The 27,658-nt window shown below is 45.1% G+C and overlaps 1 protein-coding gene across 1 annotated transcript in view; it reads left to right on the top strand.

The window, feature by feature from the left end:
• Positions 1-27,658, top strand: part of SLC34A1 (solute carrier family 34 member 1) — a 168,859-nt gene that overhangs the window by 44,631 nt on the left and 96,570 nt on the right. The window contains exon 7 of the mRNA XM_086931802.1: positions 2,372-2,483. Within this exon, the coding sequence (XP_086787928.1) occupies positions 2,372-2,483 (112 nt within the window). The remainder of the gene's footprint in view (positions 1-2,371; positions 2,484-27,658) is intronic.

Here is a 27,658-nt window from a genome sequence, read left to right as displayed (position 1 = left end):
CCGATGTGGAAACGCCTCGCACCACGGTGACGTGCACGGTGGATGCTTGGAAGCGGGTGGCTCATTTGCTAGGCGTTTCCTTTCTCTACTCGCCGGCCTTGCCTCTGGCTTATCATCCGGATCTGTCGCTGTTGTTGGAAACGGGGTTTCAGCGAATGTGCAAGCGGCTGGGTATCCTCACGTGGGGCGACTTGTTTCATGAAGGTGCCTTCCGTACGCAGGCTCACTTCTTCGGTGCGGCTGCTTGCTCCCCTCTGGACCTGTTCTACTTTGTCCGCCTGCGGCAGGGCATGCGTGCTCTGCTACCGGACTACCCTTCGGAGCCTGGGGTTACCCTCCCCCTACACGTGCTGTTGGTTTCAGATGGGCGACACCTGGTGTCGAAATTATACGGGGCTATTCGCCGACAGCGATCGGTCCCGGCCAATCGGGTGCGCGAGCAGTGGGTTGCCGAATTGGGTGCTCCTATTACAGACGAGCAGTGGACATACTGTTGCGGGCTCACGGCCAATGTTTCTTCTAGTTGTCGCCTTAAAATCATCCATTATAAGTTTGTTCAGAGGTACTATTATACCCCGGCGAGGAAACTACGGTTCCATTTGGCGGAGGATGACAGGTGTGCTAGGTGTCGGGCGGAAGGCGCTGACTTTATGCATTTGGCTTGGAGCTGTGCGGGGGTATTGGAGTACTGGACTCAGGTTCATGACGCTCTGCAGGTTATGGCGGAGGATGGGGTGGCGTTTGACCCCTTAGTGATGTTACTTGGCTTCTCTAAGGACGTACCTGCCTCTCACCGTAGATTTGTTGACGTGGCCCTGCTGCTGGCTAGGCGTAGGGTAGAAGCTCAGCTTATGATATACATTAATAAACAATTATTGGGCCGAATTTCCATTGATCAATTTTACTTTAGGGATAACTGCCAAAGCTGTGTAATTCATCAGTTTAGCCAGTATGGGTTTCACAGAGTATAACATCCACTTTCTTGTTGTCGTGAATAAAACAAGAAAATAGTTCATCTTTTAGAACGTAAACGTAAACGTGGTTACTTATATAGCGCACGTATCACCCCAAAGGGGTATCGCGGCGCTTGCTTTGGGAACCTGTCCTGGTATTCCCCTGTGAGATAACCCCGGCAGGGTATCCACAAGGTGAAAGCCAGGCATCCCGCCGCGAGGGGCCGTAGTGGAGATTAAGCAAGCTATTGCCCAGAGTCGCAGAGTGTGATCCCGTGAGTCGAGTAGGCACCGGAGCAAGAATTATCGAGTCCGTGGAATTTTTGAGCCCAAGACCCGCCGAGGTGGGGAATTGAACCCTGGTCCAGAACCGATCTCAGCTTCCAGGTCTGCCGCCTCTAACCCCTGAGCCACACTTCTCCAGAAGAATTAGTAAAACTGTTTATTAGAATGTACATCCATTACATGCTTTGCAAAGTACAGCATACCATATAGTTACACTCCTTCGATCTAAACTAGCGTAGAGAGATGTTAACTAACTTGTAATATCACAGAAACTTTGAGAAAATTGATTACTAAGAAAACACAAGCTGTGGTTTAATGAACGCACTACATGACCATATTTATGTGCTGTAAATTGTGATCAAATGAGATACCTATACCATGAGCTATAGTAATGCATTAAAACAAGAGGTGACTGGATACACATGAACATATAGTTTAATTGGAGGTTTCATAATTATACATAATCTAAACCATTAAGCAGTGGGTGGATATTCAGATAACGTTAAAATAAATTAGTTTGGAACAGGTATCTCAGGTGGAAATTGGAAACATCCATTGTTGAACATCAACTGGCGATTAACTTACGCAGTCTATTTGTGGAATATCAGGAGAAAAAGACGGGGTGGGTCTGAAATTAAGCATACCTGCTCTCCGATCCTTATCATGCTCTGACTTCTTATCATATACCTTCCTAATCATGTACTTCTTCCTATGCCTGTTTTTCATGCCTGCTTACAAGAATTCTTCTTCTTGGCTGCTCCCTCTTTTGATATTCTTGACCTCCATATCCTTCAAATCATGCCAGCAATTCCATGACCACTCATCTTGCCTCTTTGTGGTGTCCCTGTTCCTGAAAGATTGATCCAAATGCCACATTGTGCGATGTCCACTGTCTCTGCCTGAATCGATGCCAGCTCACCATATGTGCTCACCATGGAGCCGTACCCCACAGTACCATGCTTGCTGTCTCGATGCCTCAGTATCCCTTGTTTGCTCTCTTTCACCCATTGTGACCTTCCCGCTTTCCATGTTGGCTATCCTAATCCAGTTACGCGATTCCTGCTCCAAGTGTTTGCTGTCCATGCATCATACTGCTTCATGCCAAACTCCTCTCACTCTTTCCGCCCGCCCAGTGCTTGAAGTGCGATCTGCCATCCCTATCATCATGGGCTCCAACATCGGCACCTCCGTGACCAACACCATTGTGGCGCTCATGCAGGCCGGAGATCGGAACGAGTTCAAACGGTGAGTAGAATCACAACTGAAGGTCAATGAGTTTGGATTGGTACATGCATGTGTAGATTCACAACAGGTTGATGGACAGGCAGACTACAAGTGGCGGATAAAAAAACTGGAGGGGAGATTAATGGTGGAATAATTAACAGACAGTAAGACACAGGGACTGATTTAAGTCCTAACGGGTGGCTCGATGTTCTGCTAGGGCGACAGAGTACATTACTCCATCACCCTGGTGGAACGACCGCCCCCCAGATTTATAAATGACTGCCAACCAGGTGGCCATTTATGAAGCATTGCCAGGAACTGCGTCATGGCGGTTCCCGTCCATGAATTTTGGTGCTTGGTGCTGAGCTCCGCCAAGATGACCAAGCCCTGCACCAAACAGTTTTCTTTTTTTTATTTTCCAAAAGAAAATACCGAAACAGGAGGGAAGCATTTAATTTTTCCTCATACATTGCACATATATATGTTTCCAGACAATTGTTTTATCAGTCGGGCACATAACCCTCAGGGCTCTGCAATGCTTAATTTGTAAAAAACAGAAGTTCCAGCGCTCTTGTCAAGCCACGGCAGCTTACACCACACCTTGCCCTGCTGTGCTGCCAATGACAGTAACAGCACAACGACTAACCATCACACTCTATAAGTGTGACAATTCAGAATATTTCAGGCCCCCAAAGTTAGAACAATGGCTTGGGCGGGAGGTAATATTCACTTTTAATGAATATAGCATTAATAATTAACTGTTGTTGTGGTCATCTCTAAATTATCTACACAGTGCCACCTTGTTTTAGGTTGTCACAAGCGCAGGTGCTGACAATTAAGTGCCGGTGCCGAGCATCGGATACCACCAGCTCAATATAAGCACGGTGGTTCTGTCATTGGGTGTAGTATATGCAAAAACAAAGTCCAGCCAGGTAAAATCCGAAACCTGTTAAATTGAATTCACAATCAATAATTGTGGCGTTGCGTGGTACCCAATGCAATCTCCTGGTATTATCTTGGGGAATGGTACCCTATAACCGTCCGGCAAGCGCACATTGCTGGCAAGATCCTAGAAGAGGATGAAAGAAGCTTTGTGGGAACAGGTAGATAAGCAAGAGAGTAGAGATAGAGAGGAGCATATTTGTGGATGTATTTGTACATTACAATGGTAGAAAAAGGAACAGGATGGGGTGCTGGAGAGAAGGCCAGTGAGGAGGCATGAGAGGCGATGAGAAGGTGTGGTGAGGGAGACATAAGAGGGTTTTGATGGAGGCATTGAAGGTGGTCTGAAGGGATAGCAATGGAGTAAGCAGGGAGCCCCGGTAAGAAGGAGGAGCCACAGTCCATGAAGGAAATGATCAGCATAGAGATTAGAATCTAAGGGGTGATTGCAATTTATGAGGGGTGGGATCCTACCAGTGTCCCATGGAAATCCCACGCCGTGCCGAACTGCACCTGTAAAAATCCCTACATGTCCACTCACTTATTCCACAGGCTAAAAGCATGTCATTTGCTCTTTCAGGCCGCAGATGTGTGATTACATTCCACTTGAAGGGGGAAACCAGGCAGTAATGGTGCCCTCTGTAACATGTAACAGGATCCCTGGTGCCACATATGCCCCCACCATCTTATTGACATTGAAAGTCCCTGTTTCCCAAAGAGGAGCATGGAATGGATCCCTGCAAAGTGGGCGAGAAGCAGTACTGAGTTTATAGGTGAGGCCCATCAACACTCATTTTGGGGCCCAATACTTAATTTTCCTCATAAAGTTTTGTTCAAGAGAGTGAAAAACACACAAGGAGGAAAAAAAGGAGAAAGAGAGGACACCATGACAAATGGAGAAAGCAGGGATGAAAAAGAACCCACAGAGTGAGATAATAGGGCAGGGAGTGGACAGTGGTGGAGTAAACAGGCTTGAGGTGGATTCAAGACTAGATAGACTTGGCATTGGGCACCCTGACATTCCATAGCTCCACCTGTCTGCTTCTGTGCCAAACTTTGGGCCCCGGCACACCTACAAATTAAGCATTGTTGACAAGTGTCTGGCACCTGCTGCCCTTCTGCTGCAATCAGGTCATTAATTGCAAGTCACTTTATCGGATCACGTATTACCAAAGTACAGCCGCAGTCAGCCTTTTTAAGGAACTTCCCTTTAAACGTTAACTACCCACAGGCCATGCAGCGCTAATGAGCCGTGGGTGTTTTTATGTTAAACTTCGTTGATGCTGAATAAGGACATTCCCGGGCTCTTATAACAGGTTACAGTTTATGGGTCTGGCCGAAGAATTTCTTCATTACCGTCACGAGTTTATGAAATAAGGATACATTTTGGGAAAACATTTCCCCAATGGCTTGTAGGAGCGGCGCACGGAGCATCCTAAAACAAGCAATGAGAATGTGCTCCCTGTCTCCAGGAGGGTAGTCACAGCCGTCATATTGGATGTCGTGAGCCCCCCTTGGCCCTAAGCATCGGCCCCCGCCCCTGCTGCACTAATGCTTTGTTCACTAATCTCTGTGAAAGGATGGCACCAACGCTCCTGATTACAGGGGATATTACTTTCATTCTTTCCAACAGTTTTCCATCTTATCTTTTTTTGCGTACTGGTGCTTTAACCTTGTAAGGGAAAGCCGGTGACTTTGTATTGAAGGAGTGGGGCACAGGGTAAGATTCACAGTACATTGCACATGCTACGCCCTGCAAAATAATGTGCCCATCGTCGTACGGATGCTGCAATGATCCTGTAAAAAAAAAAAAAAAAAAAGAAAAAATGTCCAGATTATCTAAAGTATGAGTGCGGATTAAGGAAAAGTATTTAGAGGAAAGACTGTTAGTGTAGTTGCGTCACTGAGGTGCACCTGAACCCCACATCGACCCCACATATCGATTACATACTACTCAACAACCTGCACATGGTACCACTGCTCTGTAGCTATCACTCTACACACCACACCATCCCCATTTCCACCCTATTCTACATGCCAATTTGTACCCACACCACCCAAACCACAATACAGCCTACCCCATGCTATCCCTGTAGTATTTAGAACAATACCACTGGGTCTGGGCTCCCAATGACACAGCTTGCCACAAGCTAATAATAAACAGAAAAAAATGCCAATGTCGCTAATTCTAAATGAGACAATTATTTGGTCAAAACATACGGATAAGACAGTATGTTTATTGATTTTAATTTTTATTCTTTTTATTCTTTTTAAGTTTCAGTTGATCACTTCTATTTTGGTGATTACTTTTTTTCAATTATTTGTACAAATTTTAAAATCTGGTGTACACAACAAAATTTGATTTGTATCAAAAATTCACAACTTGTATTTACAAAAAATTACATTTTATTCACCATTCAATCCACATTCATTCATCACTCGAACCAATACAAACACCCACAACAAAACATAAATGATTCACAAAATGTTGGAATTGCAATATTCTCAACAGCAAGCCAATATTTTTACAGCACAAATGTATATATGCAGTTTGTATTTGTCTTAATTATTAAATCATTAAGTTTGGCTTGATAACAAAAACAGGTCTACGCGTTTCAAACTCTCGTTATTTCGGAGTTCTCATCAGGACCAATATCTGTAATGAAAGAACAGAGTTTGTTTAGAATTCTAGGATAGCTACTGCTGTGCTGCCTGTACCCAAAACTACAAGTTTCCTCACCTACCTCGCACTCATCAGAGAATGGTTGGAGTTGTTCTTGAAACACACGTCTGCAAAAAAATCCAGGAAACCAAAATCAGGGAAAGATTGCACTACTTAAGACCGATTCCTCACCACGTTAGTCAACATTCAACCTCCATACCCACTTACTTGTAAGATTCTTCTAATCTGTTATTTGACTGCCTGGCTCGCCGTTTCTAAAAAAGAGAGAGGGGGGCAATGACGTGATTTCATTAGCTCGTTGGTGCTCTAATGTAAACCTTTTTGTTGCTACGCGTTTGGATTGCAAGCTAGCGCTTACCTAAATGGGCGAGTCAGGCGCGTTGTATCGCCTATTGTCGGTTTTCTTGGTTTTGAGTTCCGTGAACAAACAGGAAAGTTTGTATTAGACCAGCGTCTGTTTAAGATGTCCATGGAAATCTTCGAGTTTTAGAACAAGCGCGTGTGCGTTGAGCGACAAGGTCTCCTTACTTTTTAGAAGCAGTGTCCTGGTCTCCCGGCGTCCGAATGCTCGTCTGTTTGCATTCACTTCCTGGTCCGCATAGGATCTTGGGAAGTGTAGTTCCGATGATCTTTGTAGTCCAAGAGACAGGGCCGTTTCTAGGTGTTTTGCCACCCTAGGCGAGAATTGAAAAATGCCTCCCCCTCCCTTGTACTACCATCACTCTCTCCCCCTGTCATCCAGGCTAGAAGAATTAATGCATTAGTTATATAGACTAGCTTACGCCGGCATGACAGCATACAGTTATGTGGGTGCCCCACAATCACAGCATCTTATGCGGCCCATGGGTAAACATCTGACACCTTCACTCTCAATGAAGACCATGGCACCCTCTACAGACTTCAAAGCACAATAAACAGGAGACAATACTACTATCCAGCAGCATTAGTCAATGGTCCTTATTTTATAGACCTTGGAAGAGAGAATGCTCGATTAACTATGTTGAATCATTTGCCGCAGCTTTTTCACGGACTTACGATAAAAATGCATTAGTCCAAGAGGCTGCCTTGCCCAACCGCTTGTTTCTGTAGGGGTAGGAGATCATGTAATGTGTGAACTATGTAAATGATATTTCATTTATACCATGTAGGCGACGAGGTGGGCTAGGGTTGCAGGTCCTAGTCTGACTTCAGACGCTAAGCTCCAGTCAAAGTCTTGAGGCTTGACACAAAGGACAACAACATTCCATGTGCTGAGGAGCCTCAGCTCAGAATGGACAGGTGTTGGAATGCATCTCAGATCTGCTAGGCGCAATGCCATTTTAAAATGGCCCATTTCATCAAAATGTATTTCTTTTTTTTACAGTGCCTAGATATGTTTTCAATCATTCTTCTATAAAACAAAGTTTGGATTTTATTTTTGACATTATACATTCCTGCAGCACACTCAAACTACCCCCTACTGCAACAAAAACCCGAACGGAATAGAAGTACTGCAATAAAAACACTAACGGAATAGATGTACTGCAACAAAAACCCGAACGGAATAGAAGTACTGCAATAAAAACACTAACGGAATAGATGTACTGCAACAAAAACCCGAACGGAATAGAAGTACTGCAATAAAAACACTAACGGAATAGATGTACTGCAACAAAAACCCGAACGGAATAGAAGTACTGCAATAAATACAGTAACAGAATAGATGTACTGCAACTAAAACACTAGCAGGATAGATATACAAAGCGATGGCTCATGTTTTCCTTGGGTAGGAGGACAAGAGAGTGCTTTAGAGCCATCCTCAGATGTCCAGAGTTATAGCACAGTAGTCTGACAGATACACACACACACATTTGGTGTACTTTGGTGGCACAGGCAGCAAGAGAATCATGTTTTGCTCTGATGCGAACCAAGTGTAGCATGAAGGCCAAATACTAGTCCAGTGGTTACAAAATAATCGACTGTACATTAGAAATGTGCAAGCCTCTGTCACCCAAAAGCCCAGCTTGTACTATATATAGTCAATGGCAGCATCTAATGTTTCTGTCCGAGACATGTACATTAGAGACCACTTATCCCTCGTGGGAAGAATTCTGTGATTTTTGGAGGAAAGATGGAAGAGAGACTGCTTTCAGAGGACCATTTCTTTTTTAGGCACCAAGACCTATCTTTCATTTTCAGACTTTGACCCAGAGATCGAAATGAGAAAGGCTGAAAGGGAGAAAAGAGGAGGAAGAGAAAAATGTGGAAACAGCGACAAAGGGAGCGGGAGGGCTGAAAGAGAGCCTGCAAGAGTATTATAAGGAGATGGGAAGTGTAGGGCGGAGGAAGAAAGTGGCATGAGGTGGAGTCCAGACTAGGGAGTCTTGGAATCAGGCCTGTGGATGGCTTTAACGAAATACTTGGGGTGCCGTTGCCCTCAACTTTTTTTTTTATTTCTAGAAAATAAACCTGTTTGGTATACTGCATCAGAAACAGGCCAGCATTGGACTGAGCTGCACTAGAGATGAGAGATAAGGGAGGACACAGACCTGCCTTGGATTCAGCACACGTTTGCTGATGGCCTGGCTGGGTCTTGAAGCTATACCTCTCTCATGGGCGAGTGAGCCGCGTTACAGCACAGCTCCATCCTTGGGAAGAAGGGGAGAGGTTGGGACTTAGCTAGTAAAGCGAAATGGGCCCGCCCGAACCCCTGCCCTCCCATCTCAGGAAACAGTAGCAGCCACCATCTTGTCCTCCTTCAATCAAGGGAACTTTGACCCTAAAAAAAATATCCTAATTGACCCGCCCAAAAGGAGAACCTGAAGATTTCATGTGGTCCTCTGCTCAAGACTGTGGTGGAAAAAGCTAATTAGCAAGAAAGTAGCTATCCTTCTTGTAACGCTTAGGTAAGTAGGCACCAAAGGTAGATATAGCGAACACCAGGCCCACTTGATTTTGCTCATACTTGCCCACTGCAAATCCTAGTCCGAGGTGTCGAACTTAGGTGGACAGTTGCCCATAGCAGCCCAGAGGTCAACAATGTAGTCCCAGGAAGGACCGAAAAATGGCAAAATTTCGGCATGAGATAAACGTGCATGCAATGCACTGACATGGCAATACCAACTAGTCAGTGACTGTACGAAAGCAGTGACGTGGCTCCTGCCCGCAGATCTATTCTGCACACTACTGGCCTCGTCGTGCGACTCTCCTGCTTCATCCTTCTTGGTTTGCTATGTACTCTACGCCCATTTTTAAAAATAATTCACAACTGGCCTTACAAATTGTCTCTTGGTCAGCAGATAGCAACCCCAGGTTACAAATAAAAAAGACGACTCCTTTCCAGGTTCGCTTTAAACACAAAGGACATTTCAGTGTAAGCACAAAGCCAGGCCCACAGGCTTTGTCAGTGCTTGTTGTCCGTCAGAGGGGCTTCTGGCTTTCTTTGCCTTGTTTGAGCAGCCTTGAAGCCGCATCTGTCCGGGGCAGGCAGGGCCCCCTCTCTGTGGCAGCTTCTATTGCTCCAGTTACCAAATACCATCAAAACTTTCAATCTTTGGTAATGTGTGAAAAAAGCGCCCATACTTGGACAGATTTTCTCCCCCTATCGCATTTTCCAAATAGAATGGCTAACCTACCTTTAATTGCTGATTAGGGTGCCTGATTGATGGCAGGCCTGCTCTTATGGGGTACCCTTATCAGCAATTGAAGACAATTTGCTAGGGCCCCGGCCTGCACAACTGAACAGGATCAGGGGGTGCTTATTTGCTTAATAACATGTTTTAGATTTCATACTGCAGGCTGCATTTGAAAGAAATGCCGTCTGCAGAAAGATACATACAATTAGTAAATGCTTAGGGTAAAATAAACGCTTCAGGCAAAGGAGGATAGCAACTTCCAGGGGCACCGGAAAAGGGCATTGTCGTTCTCCAAAGTGTGCTGTATTTACCCCCTTTTGAGGTCCAAGGCCAGCCATTCGGGGATTTCCCAAACATGCTTTTTGCCGCCCTCCCCCTTTTGCCGCCCTAGGTGGCGGCCTAGTCCTGCCTAATGGTAGAAACGGCCCTGCCAAGAGACACTTTTTTTCCCGTTTTTTTGGAATTATTTCAACTTTATTAGATAAGATGCTAGTGGATTGTGTTAATAAAACATCGTTTCTTAATCCTAATCGACGATGTTCGGGGCAGCTAGTGGATTATTACGAGAATGTGTACGATGTATCTCGTCATCGGAGTCTCTTTGGATTCTCTATGTTGGTAGCACTACGTAAACGTGCTGTTTTATACAAGCAACCTCCTTTCTTACTTAGAGGGGGACAAGTTGTCTTGTTTCTGATTCGCTGCTGAGCCACAGTAGGTGGATGTTGTTCCAAATGCACTTTACTCAGAAGATTGGCATGGGTTATTGTTGCTAGCCCCTATAGCCGGCAGTCTAGAGCCAGATGAGACAGTCATAGAGCAAAGTGGTTGAGTTTGAGAAGGTGTTAGATTGATGATTCCATCTGGGTGGTCATTATGTTTAGAGTTTGAACATTTCTGACAGTTCGTTCAATCCTGTAAATGCTGTGTTAAACTTTACTATGAGCATTGCTTCTCTTTTGGTTAGTTTGGCATCTAAATTTCCACCTCTTGCATCATTTTCGACCTTTGAGATTACTGTCCATGTCAAGTCAGTATCTTTATGATTTTTTTCTTTCCAGTGGTTTACCAGTGGAGCGCTGATGACATTATTTTTTATTCTTGATCTGTGTTGCTGTATCCTCACACGTACTTCCTGATTGGTTTTACCAATGTATAATAAGTTACATGGACACAAGATTCCATAAACCACATACCGAGTTTTACAGTTGGAAAAAGTTTCATGTTTCCAATTCATTTGGTTATGTGTGAAAACTTTTCCTTCTTGTGTTGAATCACAGCAAGAACAAGTGCCACATTTATGGTGACCTTGGAATGGAGGCAAGCGTAACATGGTACGTAAATCTGGATTTTTGGCTTCTGGTAAGGCTGCCCTCACCAGATGGTTCGAAATGCTGTGTTTTTTTTTTAATGCAAACAGTGGTTCATTCTGGAAGGACGGATCCAAATTTTTCAGCAAATGCCAGTTCTGTTTGACCACTTTTTTCAGGGCATTGGAATCAGGGCAAAAGGTGGATACAAATACCATTCTTTCAGTTTCCTTTTTGGATCTTCTCTCCTGTAGACATTCTCTGGGTGTCCACCACGCTCTTTTCATTGATTTTTTTAAGCAATTTCTTGGGATATCCGCGTTGTTTGAGATTAACAGTGAGATTTTCCGCATGTCGAAAATATTCTTCCTTCTCCGTACAATTGCGCCGGATGCGGAGGTACTGCCCATAAGGCAGGTTCTCCCTCAGACTTCGCGGGTGGTTACTCCCGAAATGTAGAGCTTTATTTCGATCCGTGGGTTTCTTGTACAAAGTTGTCACTAAACCTCCACTGGAGGGGTACACTTCCACGTCTAGAAATGGCATTTTGTGTCTGGAATGATCCAAACTGAATTTAATTGATGGCATTCTATTGTTTATCCACATATGAATTTTTTTTAATTCCTCTTCCGATCCTCTCCACACAAAGAAGATGTCGTCGATAAAACGAAACCAGTGTGTTATCCATTGTGCAAAGGGATTGTTGTGGTAAACAAATGTTTCTTTAAAATGCTACGCCTGCAAAATAATGTGCCCATCGTCGTACGGATGCTGCAATGATCCTGTATAAAAAAAAAAGTAAAAAGTCCAGATTATCTAAAGTATGAGTGCGGATTAAAGAAAAGTATTTAGAGGAAATATTGTTAGTGTAGTTGCATCACTGAGGTGCACCTGAACCCCACATCGACCCCACATATCGATTACATACTACTCAACAACCTACACATGGTACCACTGCTCTGTAGCTATCACTCTACACACCACACCATCCCCATTTCCACCCTATTCTACATGTCAATTTGTACCCACACCACCCAAACCACAATACAGCCTACCCCATGCTATCCCTGTAGTATAGGCATGTACACCCAGCACCCTGAACCACTGCATACACCCCTCCTAATCCCATTCATTCATGCTACACCCCCGCCTTCAGGCTACACACTAACTACACCCTGCAGCCCAATCACTACTACCCACTGCACTTTACAGTAGACTTACATCCTGCAACCGCTCACAATCTATTTCACCACCAAACCCACCTTGCATCTCCACCTTCGTCCAGTGCTTGTCTATTGGGACCAAAGGCATGCCACATTTTCAGATAATATTCAAAAGATAAATGTACATACAACACCACCTCCACTCTAGGTGTGTGTATGTGAATATGTATATATATATATAGGCAATTCATCTTCCCCAATTGTAGAAGTAGTAGTACAACAGAAGGCTCCTGACACATGTGGGTGGAAGAACCACCTTGATCACATAGCTTGGCGCCATTAGAACAAGTAAATATATACACAGGGTTGTCATGGCAATCATGTCACCGACATGGACATAGAAGACCAGTAACTCAAATATAAAGCCAGCATGTTAATGACATGTGAGCCAAATGTATATGAAGTAAAACCATGTAAACTAAAACCTATCAATTGGCAATGTATTTATGCATAACTCGCAAGTTATAATCAATTCTAACTGAAACTGTACTCATAGGAGCACGAGTAATGAGTACTCGGGTAAGTACCCAGACCACACTATTTAACCAGTTCCCTGACCGAGCATAACTTCCAATGTTATAACACAAAGATCAATAACATTTCATTAATGCAAACAATGTGTCAATGTATCTACATAGTTGCTGTATATAAAGCGCAGGTTGTCACATAAAAATAATAAACACACATTGTACCCAAGTGGGCTTACATCCCGGTCAGATAACCGCACAAATAGGTCAACTTCAGGTCAGTGATATTTATAAATACTTGACAAGTGCAGAAACGGTCGCTCCCCACGCTCCCTGCTGTCCTGGTTTCGTAGCGCTTTACTGATCATTGCTGGTGTCGTAGCGCTTTACTGATCATTGCTGGCATTATCTGATTTGGCTCCGCTCTCACCGCTTATAATTTTCATAGCGTGTATTTACACTTGTGCCTGCTTATAATTTTCATAGCGTGTATTTACACTTGTGCCTGCTTGAAATCGTAGCGCTTTAGTGCTAATTTTGCATTACCTGTTAATTAATTTCTGACTGATTGTGCCGGTGCCTCTGCCCACATCATTGCTACACTGCTGCTTGTGCCCCAATCTCGTCCTGCTTCGCGTTTGTTTTGCTGCCATTTTGTTGTTGTGACTTCCAGCCCGTCTCTCCACCCCGCTCCCGCCTCCCAGCTGACCCTCCCTCGCTCCGCCCCCCCCCACTATCCACTTATGACAGATGCACTTGCGCGCAGCGTTCACGCGTTGCGGACGTGCCCCATGCGCGCCGAAGGTGCGCCAAAGGTAAGCCTGTCTACGCCCGTCCGCGCCTGGACCGCGCCCAGCGCCAGACCCCCTGGTCCCCGTAAAACCCACTCCACCCGCATAACATACGACGCCGCAACGCTCTCAGCACTTAACCCCGGCCGACTCCCAAACTGCTACCAAGCCGCCCCAGGACACACCCATGGTCCCTTCACCTGCCACTCCTGCAAGTTCGACTGCATCGGACCCACACCAAATCCTCAAACTCCAAACAGAGCTCCGACACCAACCACCTGAAGTGCATCCTGCTCAACACCCGTTCGGTCCACAGACACGCCATCAAACTTTGGAACCTACTCTACACTACATCGCCGGACGTCGCCTTTCTTACAGAAACATGGATGAACGCCTCATCAACGCCCGTCATCGCCATAGCCATCCCGGACGGCTACAAGATCACCCGAAAGGACTGCATCAACCAAACAGGAGGAGGCATCACCATCGTCCATAAGAACACCATCCGCATCACCACCAGTTCCGACGATAACCTCGCAGCCGCCGAACACCTTCACTTCCAGATCTACACCGACCCCAAGACCACACTCAGAGGCACCCTCATCTACAGGCCACCAGGACCCCGCACACAATTCAGCGATGACATCACTGACTTCATCAGCCCACACGCCCTCCCCTCCGAGGAATACATTCTTCTGGGAGACTTCAACTTCCACCTGGAAAAGAACAAAGACAGCAACACCACCACCCTTCTGGACAACCTCGCCAATCTCGGACTCAAACAACTTGTTGACACCCCCACCCACTGTGCCGGACACACGCTCGACCCAATCTTCACATCCAGCAAGCACATCACCTTCAATCACACCACAGCTCTCCATTGGACGGACCACAGCTGCGTTCACTTCAACTACAAAAAGACTACAATCCACAACCACCCACAACCAATCCCCCGCAGAAACTGGAACAAAATCACCACCAATCCGCTTTTCACATCGCTTCACCAAAACCCTCCTGCCAAATCATCGGACCCAAACCTAGCTGCCACCAACCTCACACAATGGATCACCCACAGCGCTGACGAATTAGCACCCTTGAAAAACCGTCAAATCAAGCAAGGTAGCAAAACAGCCCCCTGGTTAAATGATGACCTTAAGATATCCAAGAAGATCTGCCGCTCCCTTGAAAACGCCTGGCGAAAAAACCCAACCACCGACAACCTAGCTACCTTCAAGAACGCCACCCGCAAACACCACCAACTGATCCGATCCACCAAGAAATCAGCATTCAAGGATCGACTCGACAACAACGCCCACAACAGCAAGGAACTATTCAACATCGTCAAAGAGTTCACCAACCCCACCACCGGCACCAACGACATCGCTCCCTCCCAAGACCTCTGCGACTCTAGCCTCGTTCTTCCACAACAAAATCGCTGACATACATAACAGCTTTGGAGACCAGTCCGGAGACCAGTCCACTCCACCCAACTCCGAACTAAAACCCCCCTCCAACAACCTTTGCGCCTGGAACCCTATCACCACTGAAGACACCATCCGCCTGATGAACTCCATCCACTCAGGATCGCCAACCGACCCATGTCCCCACCACATTTTCAACAAAGCAGACTCCATTATCGCACCCATCTCCGAGACGTCATCAACTGCTCCCTCAACTCCGCTACCTTCCCGGAAAGCTGGAAACATGCCGAACTCAGCGCCCTCCTGAAGAAACTGACAGCAAACCGCACTGAACTTAAGAACTACCGCCCCATTTCGCTCCTCCCATTCCCTGCCAAAGTCATTGAGAAAGCCGTCAACAGTCAACTCGCCGCCTTCCTCGAATCCAACAAATCCCTCGACCCTTCACAGTCTGGCTTCCGAGCCAAACACAGCACCGAGACCGCCCTCATTGCAGCAACAGACGACATTCGAACTCTACTGGACAACGGAGAAACAGCTGCCCTCATCCTACTTGACCTCTCCGCAGCCTTCGACACAATCTGTCATAGCACCCTTATACAACGCCTTTGCAACGTCGGAATACAAGGAAAAGCTTTGGACTGGATCATCTCGTTCCTCGCCAGAAGAACCCAGAGAGTTCGCCTCCCCCTTTCACATCAGAGGCCACCGAAATCATCTGCGGCGTACCACAAGGATCATCACTCAGTCCCACCCTCTTCAACGTATACATGAGTCCCCTAGCATCCATCGCGCGCCAACACAACCTCAACATCATCTCCTACGCCGACGACACCCAGCTGATCCTCTCCCTCACCAAAGACCCAAAAAACGCCAAAACCAACCTACACGAAGGGATGAAAGAAGTAGCCGAGTGGATGAAGAACAGCTGTCTAAAACTGAACTCGGACAAAACGCAAGTCCTTATCTTAGGATCATCCCCTGCCGCCTGGGACGACTCATGGTGGCCACCGGCCCTGGGAAACGCACCCATACCAACGGACCACGCAAGTAACCTGGGCTTCATCCTTGACTCCTCCCTCTCGATGACCAGACAAGTCAACGCTGTCTCTTCATCAAGCTTCAACATCCTACGTATGCTCAAAGAAATCTTCAGTTGGATCCCCACCGAAACAAGAAAGACGGTCACCCATGCACTGGTCAAAAGCCGACTGGACTACGGAAACACCCTTTACGCCGGAACCACAGCCAAAATACAGAAAAAACTCCAACACATCCAAAATGCTTCAGCCAGACTCATCCTAGACATCCCCCGCCAAGCTCACATCTCCGGCCACCTGAAAGACCTTCACTGGCTCCCCGTCAACATTCCGTCTCCTCACCCACGCACACAAAGCCCTCTACGACCTAGGACCTGAATACCTCAACACGCGCCTGTCCTTTTACACCCCCATCCGCGAACTACGATCGTCTAATCAAGCCCTCGCCGCAATTCCTCGCATCCAAAGATCCACCATGGGGGGAAGATCCTTCTCCTACTTAGCGGCCAAGTCATGGAATTCTCTCCCCATCCACCTCCGCCTTACGCAGAACCACCTCTCCTTCAGAAAACAACTAAAAACTTGGATATTCGATAAGTAAAGTCCCTCCCCTCCCTCAAGCGCCTTGAGACCCTCTGGGTGAGAAGTGCGCTATACAAATGTTAAACTTGAACTTGAACTTGAATCTATGTAATATTGCCGATTAACCATGACAAACTGAATTAAGTGAATTAAAATAGCTGTGCACCTAAAAGACTGCGGGAGCGGTGCAAAGAGCTAGAGATGTAATATTAAATCTTCATCAGAATTTGATCCATGTGGGATTTTGCTATTAAGCATGAGTATGTACCGCAATTCCAGCCTCCTAAGCTGGAGCTCTCTGTTGCCCCCCCAAGGGATTTTGGGGATGGCATCAATGACAAAATACACTAGGTCTTTAGCATTTCCCTGGTGGTGTTCTTGAATGTGTCTTGCCACTGGATAGCTTTTATCATCATTTGCTATGGCCCTAAGATGTTGCTGGATCCTAACATGGACCATGTGGATGGTACTACCCACATAACATATATGACAGGTACATTCAAGTACGTGGACTGCAAATTCACTTTTGCAATTGTACGATCCACAAATCATAATGGGTGTCTCACGTAGGGGTGACTGTACGATCTTGGTGTTGCAGCCATGATGGTAAGCCTGCACCTAGAACATTTTTGAAAGCCCCTCCTTCCTCTCAGCCACTCTGACCCACTCCTGACCTGAGGAGAGTTCTGCACTAGTTCCCAACACATGGATTTAGCCCTTATAAATGATATCAGGGGAGCATGGGGAATGTCGTGTCCTATCACTTGGTCGGGTTTGATGACTTTCCAGTGTCTGTGTAGGATGTTGTGCAGTCTAGCATGATAAGCTGAGTACCCATGAATCAGACAAACGTGACCAATGTCAGTAGAATGTTTATTCGTCTTAGGTGTGCCAAATAGCAGGTCTTCTCTCTTTTTGGCTGTCACCTTGGCTTGGGCTGAATCTAAAACTATGTAGCAATGAAGGAGTGTGCAGTTGCTATGGGGGAGGGATGGAAATGGCAGAGGCTGGGTTGGTCAACACCCCTGCTCTCAAGTAGAGTCAGGGTGTCTCCCAATATGGGAAGTGGGGCCCTCACACACCCGGTTGGGGGGGTCATGCTTCATCATAGGGCTTGTTACTCGTCAGGCTGGTGCTGCAATGCTCGATGGGCACACTATGAGGGGCTCTTTGGTGGAGATCTTTTTCTCAAGCCGTATGGGTGAAGTGCGGTTGAGGGGCCTAGTGGTGTAGATGTGTTCAGAAAGATGTGTAGGAGAATATAATGAGGTGAGATGGTGCTTCAAAATGAGTTTACTCAGCAAGCCCACTTGTCTCAAATAAAAAATCAGGGATGTCACCACCAATTATAATGATCAGAGGTGTCTAGGTTTGTATGTAGTCGGGGTCAACATGTTTCTCACCTTTTGTGTAAATAATCACTTGACAATTCGTCAGGACCTATAGTAATGCACTGTCTACACAGTGGTTGGTTTTAGAAGTGAACCAATCACTCAGTCGACCTACCAATAAGGTACCTTAATTATTCAAAGAGTAGGACCAACCTATTGCAATAAAGACAAAGAGAGCAACATTAAAATCTGAATAAAGTATGCATACACAACAATTGAGCCTCCACAACAAAGGTAAAGGCATGCCGCATACACATGTGGTTAGTGCAGCACAAATGGTGTTTGGCCGGACAAACATAAAAAGCAAAGTTGTGGCAAACGTGACACACACTAAATACTCAAGTGTCAGTAGTGGTATCCAACCACCATAAAAAATGGTGTGATAAAACTCACCAAATTCAGGTTTTAATCACTCCTCATCGACTAGCAGACAGAGGAATGAGCATTACTAAATAGTTATTGTCTTGCTAGTGAAAAGGGAGATAAAACACACAAAGGATAAGGGAGCCAAAATCGAGCTGCCCTCATGGGGTGTCTTACCAAGGATGAGGGACATTGGTCTTTACCGCTGGCGAGTGAGACCGGGTTCTGTTAATTACGGTTCTCCTGGAAACAGTTGCCGGGAACCTACCCCTCACTCTGTCTGGTCGGGTGCAAGGATGGTGATTGATGCTGGCAGGCTTAAGTAACCCGCTGCCGGTTGGAGGAGCGGTGGAGCTAGAACGGCTCTGGTTGCGTGTGCGCGTCAGCACCTATCAACAGGATGGAAAAATATGGCGCCCATCTTGGAAGGTGGCGGTTTGCATAGCCATATCCTAATCATGTGGTTAAAGGCATCAATTCTGGTCAGAAAAGGTCCAGTAATAGAATGTTGAAGCACAGGGAAATAGAAAATAAGCACCATTTTCAGTCGTAATAACCCTCCGGTGGTCTGTGATGGCTGGGTGAAGGACAAACCATGCGGATATAGTAAAACCATGCTCAGTGACAGGATATCCAACTACATAATGGTGGAGAAGGTGGGTGAGAAGCAGGGTCCAACGGCGAAATGCCACGGGGCAATCTGTCAAAAACAGGTCAAGGGATATACTGGACAAGACTGCACAAGTCCAGTGTGGAAATAACACAGGTACATGATCTTGTGTCCGACTGTTTAACTGAGGCCAGGGTCATGTTGTGATTCTTCAATAATGTCAAGGGAAGTGTCCCACAGACATAATGGGGAATTCCTCCTGATGGTGACAGAATTTATGTGGAGTAATGCGGAGGAAAAGGAGAGGTGGAAAGGAATCTAGTTGTTGACTTTACTCCACGGAATCCTCTCATTGAGTCAGTTACTGTCACAAGACAGTCTAAAAATCCAGCGTTGCTCCCTCCTAAAGAGTCCCTGTTTGTTAACGTTGGGGTGGGCCTCAATGACAGTCCATCTCAAACTGTCTGGTGGGTGTCTTTTCTCGGCAACATGTTGGCAGAGTTTGGTTGTTGGCCTATTGCGGCTGCGATGTTCGATTATCCTAACCTTTATTGCCATTGTTGGCATGCCAGGTAAGTGTGTAAATACAATTGCTGGTGTTGCAGTTAGTGTGTGTCTTTTAGACCCACTTGAAGTTGGTCGATAGCTGGAGTTCTTTAGTCCTCTCAGTGAGAGGGCACTCGGAGCATGAACCACATGCTGAGTGACCCGTGACAGGAGGTAGCCCCCTTAAGGATGGTTAGTTGTTGTTGCCTGGGACAGGGTGTGGACATGTGAGGACCAGGAGGTCCTTCCGGTTGCTGGTGCATTTGAATGCAAACCTGGGTGTTGCAAAAGTCAGGTTCCCTGTCTGTAAGATGCCCCAGCTCTTTCTAACAATTTGCTTGATTCTCTTAGTATGTGGGGTGAATGTGGTCACAGGTCAACAAGGCCTCCTTACTTTTAGGTGTCTGTTCAAGTGAAGCCTCCCTGTTGTTATTCCGGGCCCTCTTCTATCACTGCCTGACTATAGACTTGCATCTTGAGTTGTTTACACAGATCACTCTGTACCCCCCTCAGTGTGTACTGGCTGCTACAATTACGCGTCATGTTTGCATGTGGAATGCTATTCTTCAATTTGGTCGGGTGAAAACTGCTGGCATGAAGCATAGAATTACCTGATGTCGGTTTTCTATAAGTTCTGGTGTGTATCCTATAGCCCTCAACGTAGACCACTAGGTCCATGAAATGTACTTCATCTTTACTGATGGCATTTGTAAACGTGAGGTTCAGGTCATTGTTATTCAATCTCTGTACAAACAGTTTGGCCGAATCGAGTGACCCCCTTCCACAAGATAAAAAAGTAATCAATAAACCTGGTCCACAGGACAATGTTATCTGCCCATTCTTGTGCGTAATCGACTGCGAGTACCTGCTCTTCCCACCAGCCCATCTGCAGATTAGCATAGCTGGGGGTGAAGCAGGTACCCATAGCTGTTCCCTGGATCTGTCTATATGTGTGCTGTTCAAACATAAAGAGGTGGTTTTTGAGACACCACTCAGCCATACTGATAAGCAAATGTGTATGCTGATGTAAATGTATGTGTCTTGTACCCAGATAATGTTTTAGGACTCTAATACCAACTTCATGTCTAAAGCTTGTGTATAGAGCCATAACATCCAGGGTCATAAGAACATAGGAGTCATCCCATGCTATATCATATATTCTACACAGGAAGTGTCCAGTATCCATTATGAACGAGGGTAAGATGCAGACATGTTTCTGAAGGAAGTGGTCAATAAATCTGGATGTATTTTCAAAGAGCCCACCTATTGCTGAAGGGATAGGTCAGCCGGGCGGGTTGGTTGCATTCTTATGAAATTTAGGAATTAAGTATAGTAACATATATATGAACGCTGCACACCAGGAGAGCCCTCGCCATTAGAGGATCGGGCGGGAGAGCCAGGTACAGCGCAGCGTACAGCCGAGCAAAAAGAAAGAAGGGTGAGTGTTTCACAAACGCATACCATGTGGTGGGGAGGACTACAGGCAGACGCGAGGGTACTTTAGGCTTGAACAATCCATCTGTCCTTTAGTATCCCGAGCGCAATACCCTTGACTTTAACATCTCGGCAATTATGGCAGCAGCGGGAATGTCGGAAGAGACAATGAGGGGGCGAGAGGCGGCTTCACTAGAACTGTTTAACAACTTGCCTAAAATTACTCGCAAGGGAGCTACAGCGGTGGCAGGCACATCAGAATCTGCCCAAAGTAATATCCCTTCAATTGAAACACAAATAAAGGCTCTAATGAAACGTTTGGAAAAAACGATGAAAAATGAAGTTACAAAGTGGTGGGAGCACAAGTCTTTAACGATGTATATCGCAGAAGGACGAATCCCAAGGGGCTTAAGGATTTTACTTGCTCCCAGCTACGACAATCCACACGCAGAAATGTTGAAGGAGTGGGGACACAGCAATTTGGATGCATCCCGGAATTTAGTTAAAATACTTATTAAATATGCCGAAATTGACCGTGTTCAACTGCTGCAAGAAATGGAAGAAATTATTGGGGAACTGTTAAAATTGGAACCCAACGACCTCATCGTAACTATGAGAAAAGAGATCCAAGAGAAAGTGAACAAACATGAGGAAAAAATCAAAGTGCGCAAAGCATGGAAGTTTGCGCGAGACAAGGATGATTACGAGCACGGAAAAATCTACACTTTCGCACGTAAATTTGACAGCGCAAAACGTTTAAAAATGAACCAAAAATCAGCCCCAATGAAAACAACAGAAAGGGAGGAAGAAATGGCCAGTGGTTCACTCACGGAAGTGGCTACGGATGCTCAAATTAACACTGACTCTAACTCTACAAGCAGCAGTGTGAGCAGTGTCTATTCGGATGATGAGGCCTTAACAGCAGGCAACGGAGATGAAGGGCCCTCAATGGTTCTGGATTTGGGGGAAGAAGTGGATTTTTTAGTGAATGCGCGGTTGCAAACCCTGCGCCCACGAAATCAGCAAAATCATCAGAAAAAAGGGCCAGAATCAACCGCCGTCGAAAAGAGCGCCGCCAAAAACACAAACACAAACAACAGCAAAATAAAAGAAAAAACATTGGCACAAGAACAGAAATTGAGTGACAAGACAGTCATTAATTTATCTTCCACCACCCTTACTACTGCAGAAAATCAACTGCTAAGTCTTGGCCTCACTTTTTGCCCAGTAACGGACTTCAATTACACAGCCACTAAAGTGGACGAGTTTCGATATATACGAAAATTGAAGCTTCGAAAATTCTTCAACATCAAGGAGGGTTTAAACAATGCAGAATCAGGAGATGTGAATCCTGCCACTCCAGTGCTTCAAGCCCGTGACATCAGAGGGATGCTCACACTTCATCAATTGAGTGATGAAGGCAATGAACTCAATACCGCTTTATCTACACAGGAGGAACTAATAGAAGCTAACATCTCTCAAATCGGAGCAGGCTCAAGCCCATTTAAACCGACGTCAACTTTCACACCCACCATGCCCAAGGATGCAATAGATGCATTCCATGATGTTGTGACAGCAGACCTAAAAAAACTTTACCATCAGGTCAAACACCGTAGGAGGGCGAAGCGAGATCACGAAAAACAGTATTGGGAGCTTATGAATAAACTGAAAAATGATCAATGCAACATAGTTTGTGGTTCTGACAAAGGGGGAAATGTAGTCATATGGCCCCAAGAACAATATATAGCAGAAGCTATCAAACAATTGTCGGACCCCACCTGCTATATGAAAATAAACTTGAAAGAATATGATCTAGCCAGGGAGAGACTACGAAAAATGCTCTTCAAGTACAGAAGGGAGGGCTTAATCTCCATGCAAGAGTTCAAGTTTTTGCATGTTGAGCTGCCGATAATGCCCAGATTCTATCTAATCCCCTAAGTGCATAAGGGGATTACTCCAGTCCCGGGACAACCGATTATTTCGGCAATAGATAGCATTGGTGAACATCTCGCTCAATATACAGATTACTTCCTACAACCTTTGGTCTCTAGTCTGCCAACATACATTAAAGATACAGGACACTTTCTACAGAAAATTAAGAATACCCCATGGACAGAGAACTCTTTACTAATAACATTGGACATCGAAGCTCTATACACGAGCATAGAGCACTCCACTGGTCTAAAAGCTTTGGAATATTTTTTAAGCACGAGACCAGCCAACTGCTATAACCACAACAAGATGTTAGTAGAATTGGTTAAGTGGAGCCTACATCATAATTTCTTTATGTTTGGTAGGGATGTCTTTTTACAAAAGAGGGGGGTGGCCATGGGGGCCTGCTTTTCCCCTAGCTACGCCTGCTTGCACGTGGGCTATTGGGAGAAGCAGGTCCTCATGGGGGACCACCTAAACATCTTTTCTGAACATGTGGAACAGTGGGTCAGATTTATTGACGACGTGTTTTTAATCTGGAGGGGTGATGAAGCCAGTGCGTTAGAGTTTATCAAGATGTTGAATATTAATGATTACAATTTGAAATTCACGCACCACATTAGTAAAAAATCAGTTAATTTTTTGGATGTGAAGGTTTACCCAAAAAATAATTTGTTGGCAACCACCCTCTACAGAAAAGAAACTGCGGGCAACTCTACGTTGCACGCAAGTAGTGCCCACCCGCGACATCCCATCGATAACATCCCTTATGGGGAGTTACTCCGAATAAAGAGAATTTGTAGTGATTCAGAGGAAAGAGACAAATGCATAAAAGAATCCATTACTAGATTCAAGGCCAGGGGATACAATGATAAAACCCTTAACAGAGCGGCCACAAAAATCCAACAAATAACTAGGGAGTCCTTACTGTCACAAGACAAAGACAACGTGAATAAGAAAGAAGGCAGTGGTAACTCAGAAATAAGGTTTCTCACAGCCTTCAGTTGTCAGGACAGAAAAATAAGGTCCATTTTGACTAAGAGCTGGCCCATTCTGCAAACAGATGGGGTTTTAGCAGGAGATCTCCCAGCGAATCCAATAATTACGTTTAGGAGGGGACCCTCCTTACGTAGTCATGTCTCTAACCCTTTTCCAGAACTTACTACACAGACAACCCGGTTACACCCAAGAAATGGGTTAAGAGTAACGGCTGTCGGGCATGTAAATTTGGTGTTAATACTTGCTCATATACGACCCCATTCAGTCCTATCCCTTTACAGAGTAAAGAAAACTACAACTGCAGGACTGAATTTGCAGTATACGTCCTGACGTGTACTTGCGGCCTGAGATATGTCGGGAGTACTCGGCCAGCAGTACACGTCAGGATATTACAGCACCTTCGTGCTATTGTCAACAACGACAATACATACCCTGTCGCCAGGCACTTCAGAAAGGTCCATAATAACAACTTGGAGTGCCTGAGGTATTTTGTTTTGACTTCAGTTGCCCAACCACGAAGAGGGGGAGATAGGGACAAGCTTCTGCGTCAAATGGAGTCGAAAATGATATTGGAGCTCGATACTAAGGTACCGAATGGGCTTAATACCACGGAAGATCTATATAATTTTCTTTAATTTATTTAGGATAATTATCAGGAGATGGATTTATATTTCTTTATGCTTGTCCTCTTTCGCCCTGTTGAGTTCCCTGTGTGGTTTCTTGCCCCTTCCCATTGTTGATTCCAGTCATTTTCCCTTCCCTTTTTTATATCATTTTTGCACTGGGGGCTACTCAATTAAGAATGGAATATATTTTTTTCCATTTTGAGTTTAACACGTTGTACCATGGTGTTATCAGCACATTCAGGATTATTGCATAGAGATCTACCAGACGGGTTGTGAATCAATGAGAATAACAGGGTTGCCATCATTATTAGAAGTCCCTCATAATTTGGTTAGGATTTACAGGGTTGCCATCAATTAGAGATGTCCCTGCAGGATTGTAAATAGTATTTATTTGGTCTTCACAGTACTTGTGTTTATATTGCATAATTTGCACAGTGTAAAAGTTTACAAATTTTGTATTTTTTAACATGTGTATATGGTAATTTTTTAGATATAACAATTAATTTTGTATTGGAAGTTTTTAAGTATTTATACTTTTATAACTGAAATTGCCTATTTGCACCAAGTGAAATGTTTACATCTTACGCTATTTTGCACTTTAAACTTTGCACTGATAACATCAGACTGTTTAGACCGCACTTTTGCATTTATGCAGATACAATCTTGTTTCCAACCATTGAATTTATTGAGAAATATGCATGTTTATTTCCATATGTAAACATGAAATGAGGAGTATGAAAATATAATCCCTGTACTCAGAGACGCGCAAAAAGACAGTAATAGTATGTTTTCTATGCCTATTGATGTCACATGGTGTGCACAAGCAATTTAAAAAACCAGGCATTTTGGGTAATGTGTGACTGTGAACAAGGGCAACCGCCCGAAACGCGTCAGTCTCGTTTGCTGCTCTTTGCCAAATAAAGAAGAACTTGCCTAGATTTTGGGATTCGTGTCACTTTCTGTTTTCTGGGGCTCCAGAATTGCAGTTATGCTTTGCTTTGCATATAATATATATATATATATATATATATATATATATATATATATATATATATATATATAATTCACTTAAAAAACCATAGGTTTCAGGCCTTATATAGTAAATCACGGGGTACGCGCACGGTACACGTACCCTACGCGTACGGTGCGCGTACCCCGTGATTTTTTTTTTGTTGTTTATTTTTTTTTGCCCTTGGGGGTCCCCCTGAGAAGGGCTAGAGGGTTGGGGGGTCTCTACCCTGCTCCCTTTTCGTGTTTTCCACTTTTGTTTTGGGCTCTCTTGTGCCTCAGTTCTCCTGAAAAACAAGATGGTGGCCAACACTTCCTGGTTTGGACAGTTTGGAATGTTGACAGTCGACTGCCAGCCAATCAGAAACTCGCTCGCGCACGTATGGGTACGCGCACGTACGTGTACGGTACGCGTACTGTACGCGTACGGTGCGCGTACGGTGAGCGCACATAGATATATAATTTGATCAAATTCAATTTTCTCAACAACTACTGGAGGGATTTTCACCAAATATAGAAAAGGCACTACTGCACACCTGTCCCTACCATTTTGCCAAGTTTGGTGTAATTCCGTTCAGCCGTTCGGGCTGTAGCCGTGTCTAAAGGTCCCATAGAAAATGCCATTTGAAAAATTTCAAATTCAATTTTCTCAAGAACTACTGGAGGGATTTACACCAAACATACAAAAGGCACTGCTGCATACCAGTCCCTACCATTTTGCCAAATCTGGTATAATTCCGTTCAGCCGTTCGAGCTGTAGCCTTGTCAGAATGTCCCTATGGAAATTAACATGGGGAAAATACATTTTGGGACCCCCCTTTTTTCTCGGCCCCCGCTTGACGAATCCCCCCGAAACTTTCAGGGAAGGAGCGGAGCGCAGCGAGGCAAATCTAGGGAAAATTACAGGCAGATCCCTCAATCGGCTCCAAAGTTATTCCCAATAGAATGTTCGGAATTTCCTATGGTAACTAGGTCCTAACTATATATACCTACTGGCGACCGCCAGTAAGTAATATATATATATATATATGAACCAACAGAATTCCGGTAGGAGAAGAATTCAGACGAGCCCGTAGTCCTTTTTACTGCTTTATTTCGGCACAGCAAGCGAAAGAGGACAACGCGTTTGCTTGATGTGCTGTATATATATATATATATATATATATATATATATATTTGTATTACCTATAGTTAGGACCAACTTTTCCCATTGACAAAGCGCTTTTTGTTTTGCTGATTTCCCGCCATTTGACGAATCTTCACGAAATTTGGCTGAGCAGCTAGAGGCAGCAGGGCTAGAGTACATGTTATACTACTAAGTAGGATATAACAGAGGTTATACCTCCCTCCCTGACAGGATGGCTCGTGAAGTGGCACATCAAGCGGTGAGCTTCAAAGTAAGCACCACCTCTAATTTGCACACAGGCTGACTCACAAAGGATGAAGCTGCCCTACCACTGCTCCCAGACACATTTGCACCCAGGCAGGCAAGAAAATTAGGTAGTCAGGAGGCATACACCCAAAGAAGACTACCCACACCCCTAGGGTGGGTTAACTGGTCTGTACAGCTGAGGAAGCTTTCTGCATTTTGAAAAGTGGGAGAATAGATCAGGCTCAACAGATTGATGCCCAGTGTCAGGATGACTACCTGAGCTCCTTTGCGCCCAAGATAGATCTGAGGAAGTGCACCTGCTGGAGAAGGACATTACTCCGGATGAGGTCAGGGGGGCCATCAGCATCCTCTCTTCATGTAAAGCTCCTGGCCTTATGTCTATAGGGCCACCTTTTATAAAGCCTATGTTTCTCTCCTAATTGAGTTCTTGGTGTGGGTCTTTAATTCATTTTTGACAACTGGAGTGGTCACGGATACTCTGTGGTAGAAACACATTACTTTCCTCCTGAAATCGGGTAAACCTGCATCTCAGTGCCCTTCACACAGGCCTATAGCTCTTCTCAACTGTGATGTGAAGCTTTTTTCCTCCACCCTGGTTTCCCGCTTACAACATATCTGGCCTTCATAATCGCCACTACGCAATCAGGCTTTATCTGTAACAGACAGGCCAATGACAACACGCGACTGGCGGTGGCCCTTATGGATGTAGCTGAGAGACGACGTCAACCTATGGCTCTATTCTCCCTCGAAACCGAGAAGGTCTTTAATACAGTAGATTGGAATGACCTCAATAAGGTTTTGGACAGTGTCCACATAGAGCC

Source organism: Lissotriton vulgaris, chromosome 7, assembly GCF_964263255.1.
Source record: "Lissotriton vulgaris chromosome 7, aLisVul1.2, whole genome shotgun sequence".
NCBI lineage: Eukaryota > Metazoa > Chordata > Amphibia > Caudata > Salamandridae > Lissotriton > Lissotriton vulgaris.
This window is presented reverse-complemented; position numbering and strand designations above follow the sequence as displayed.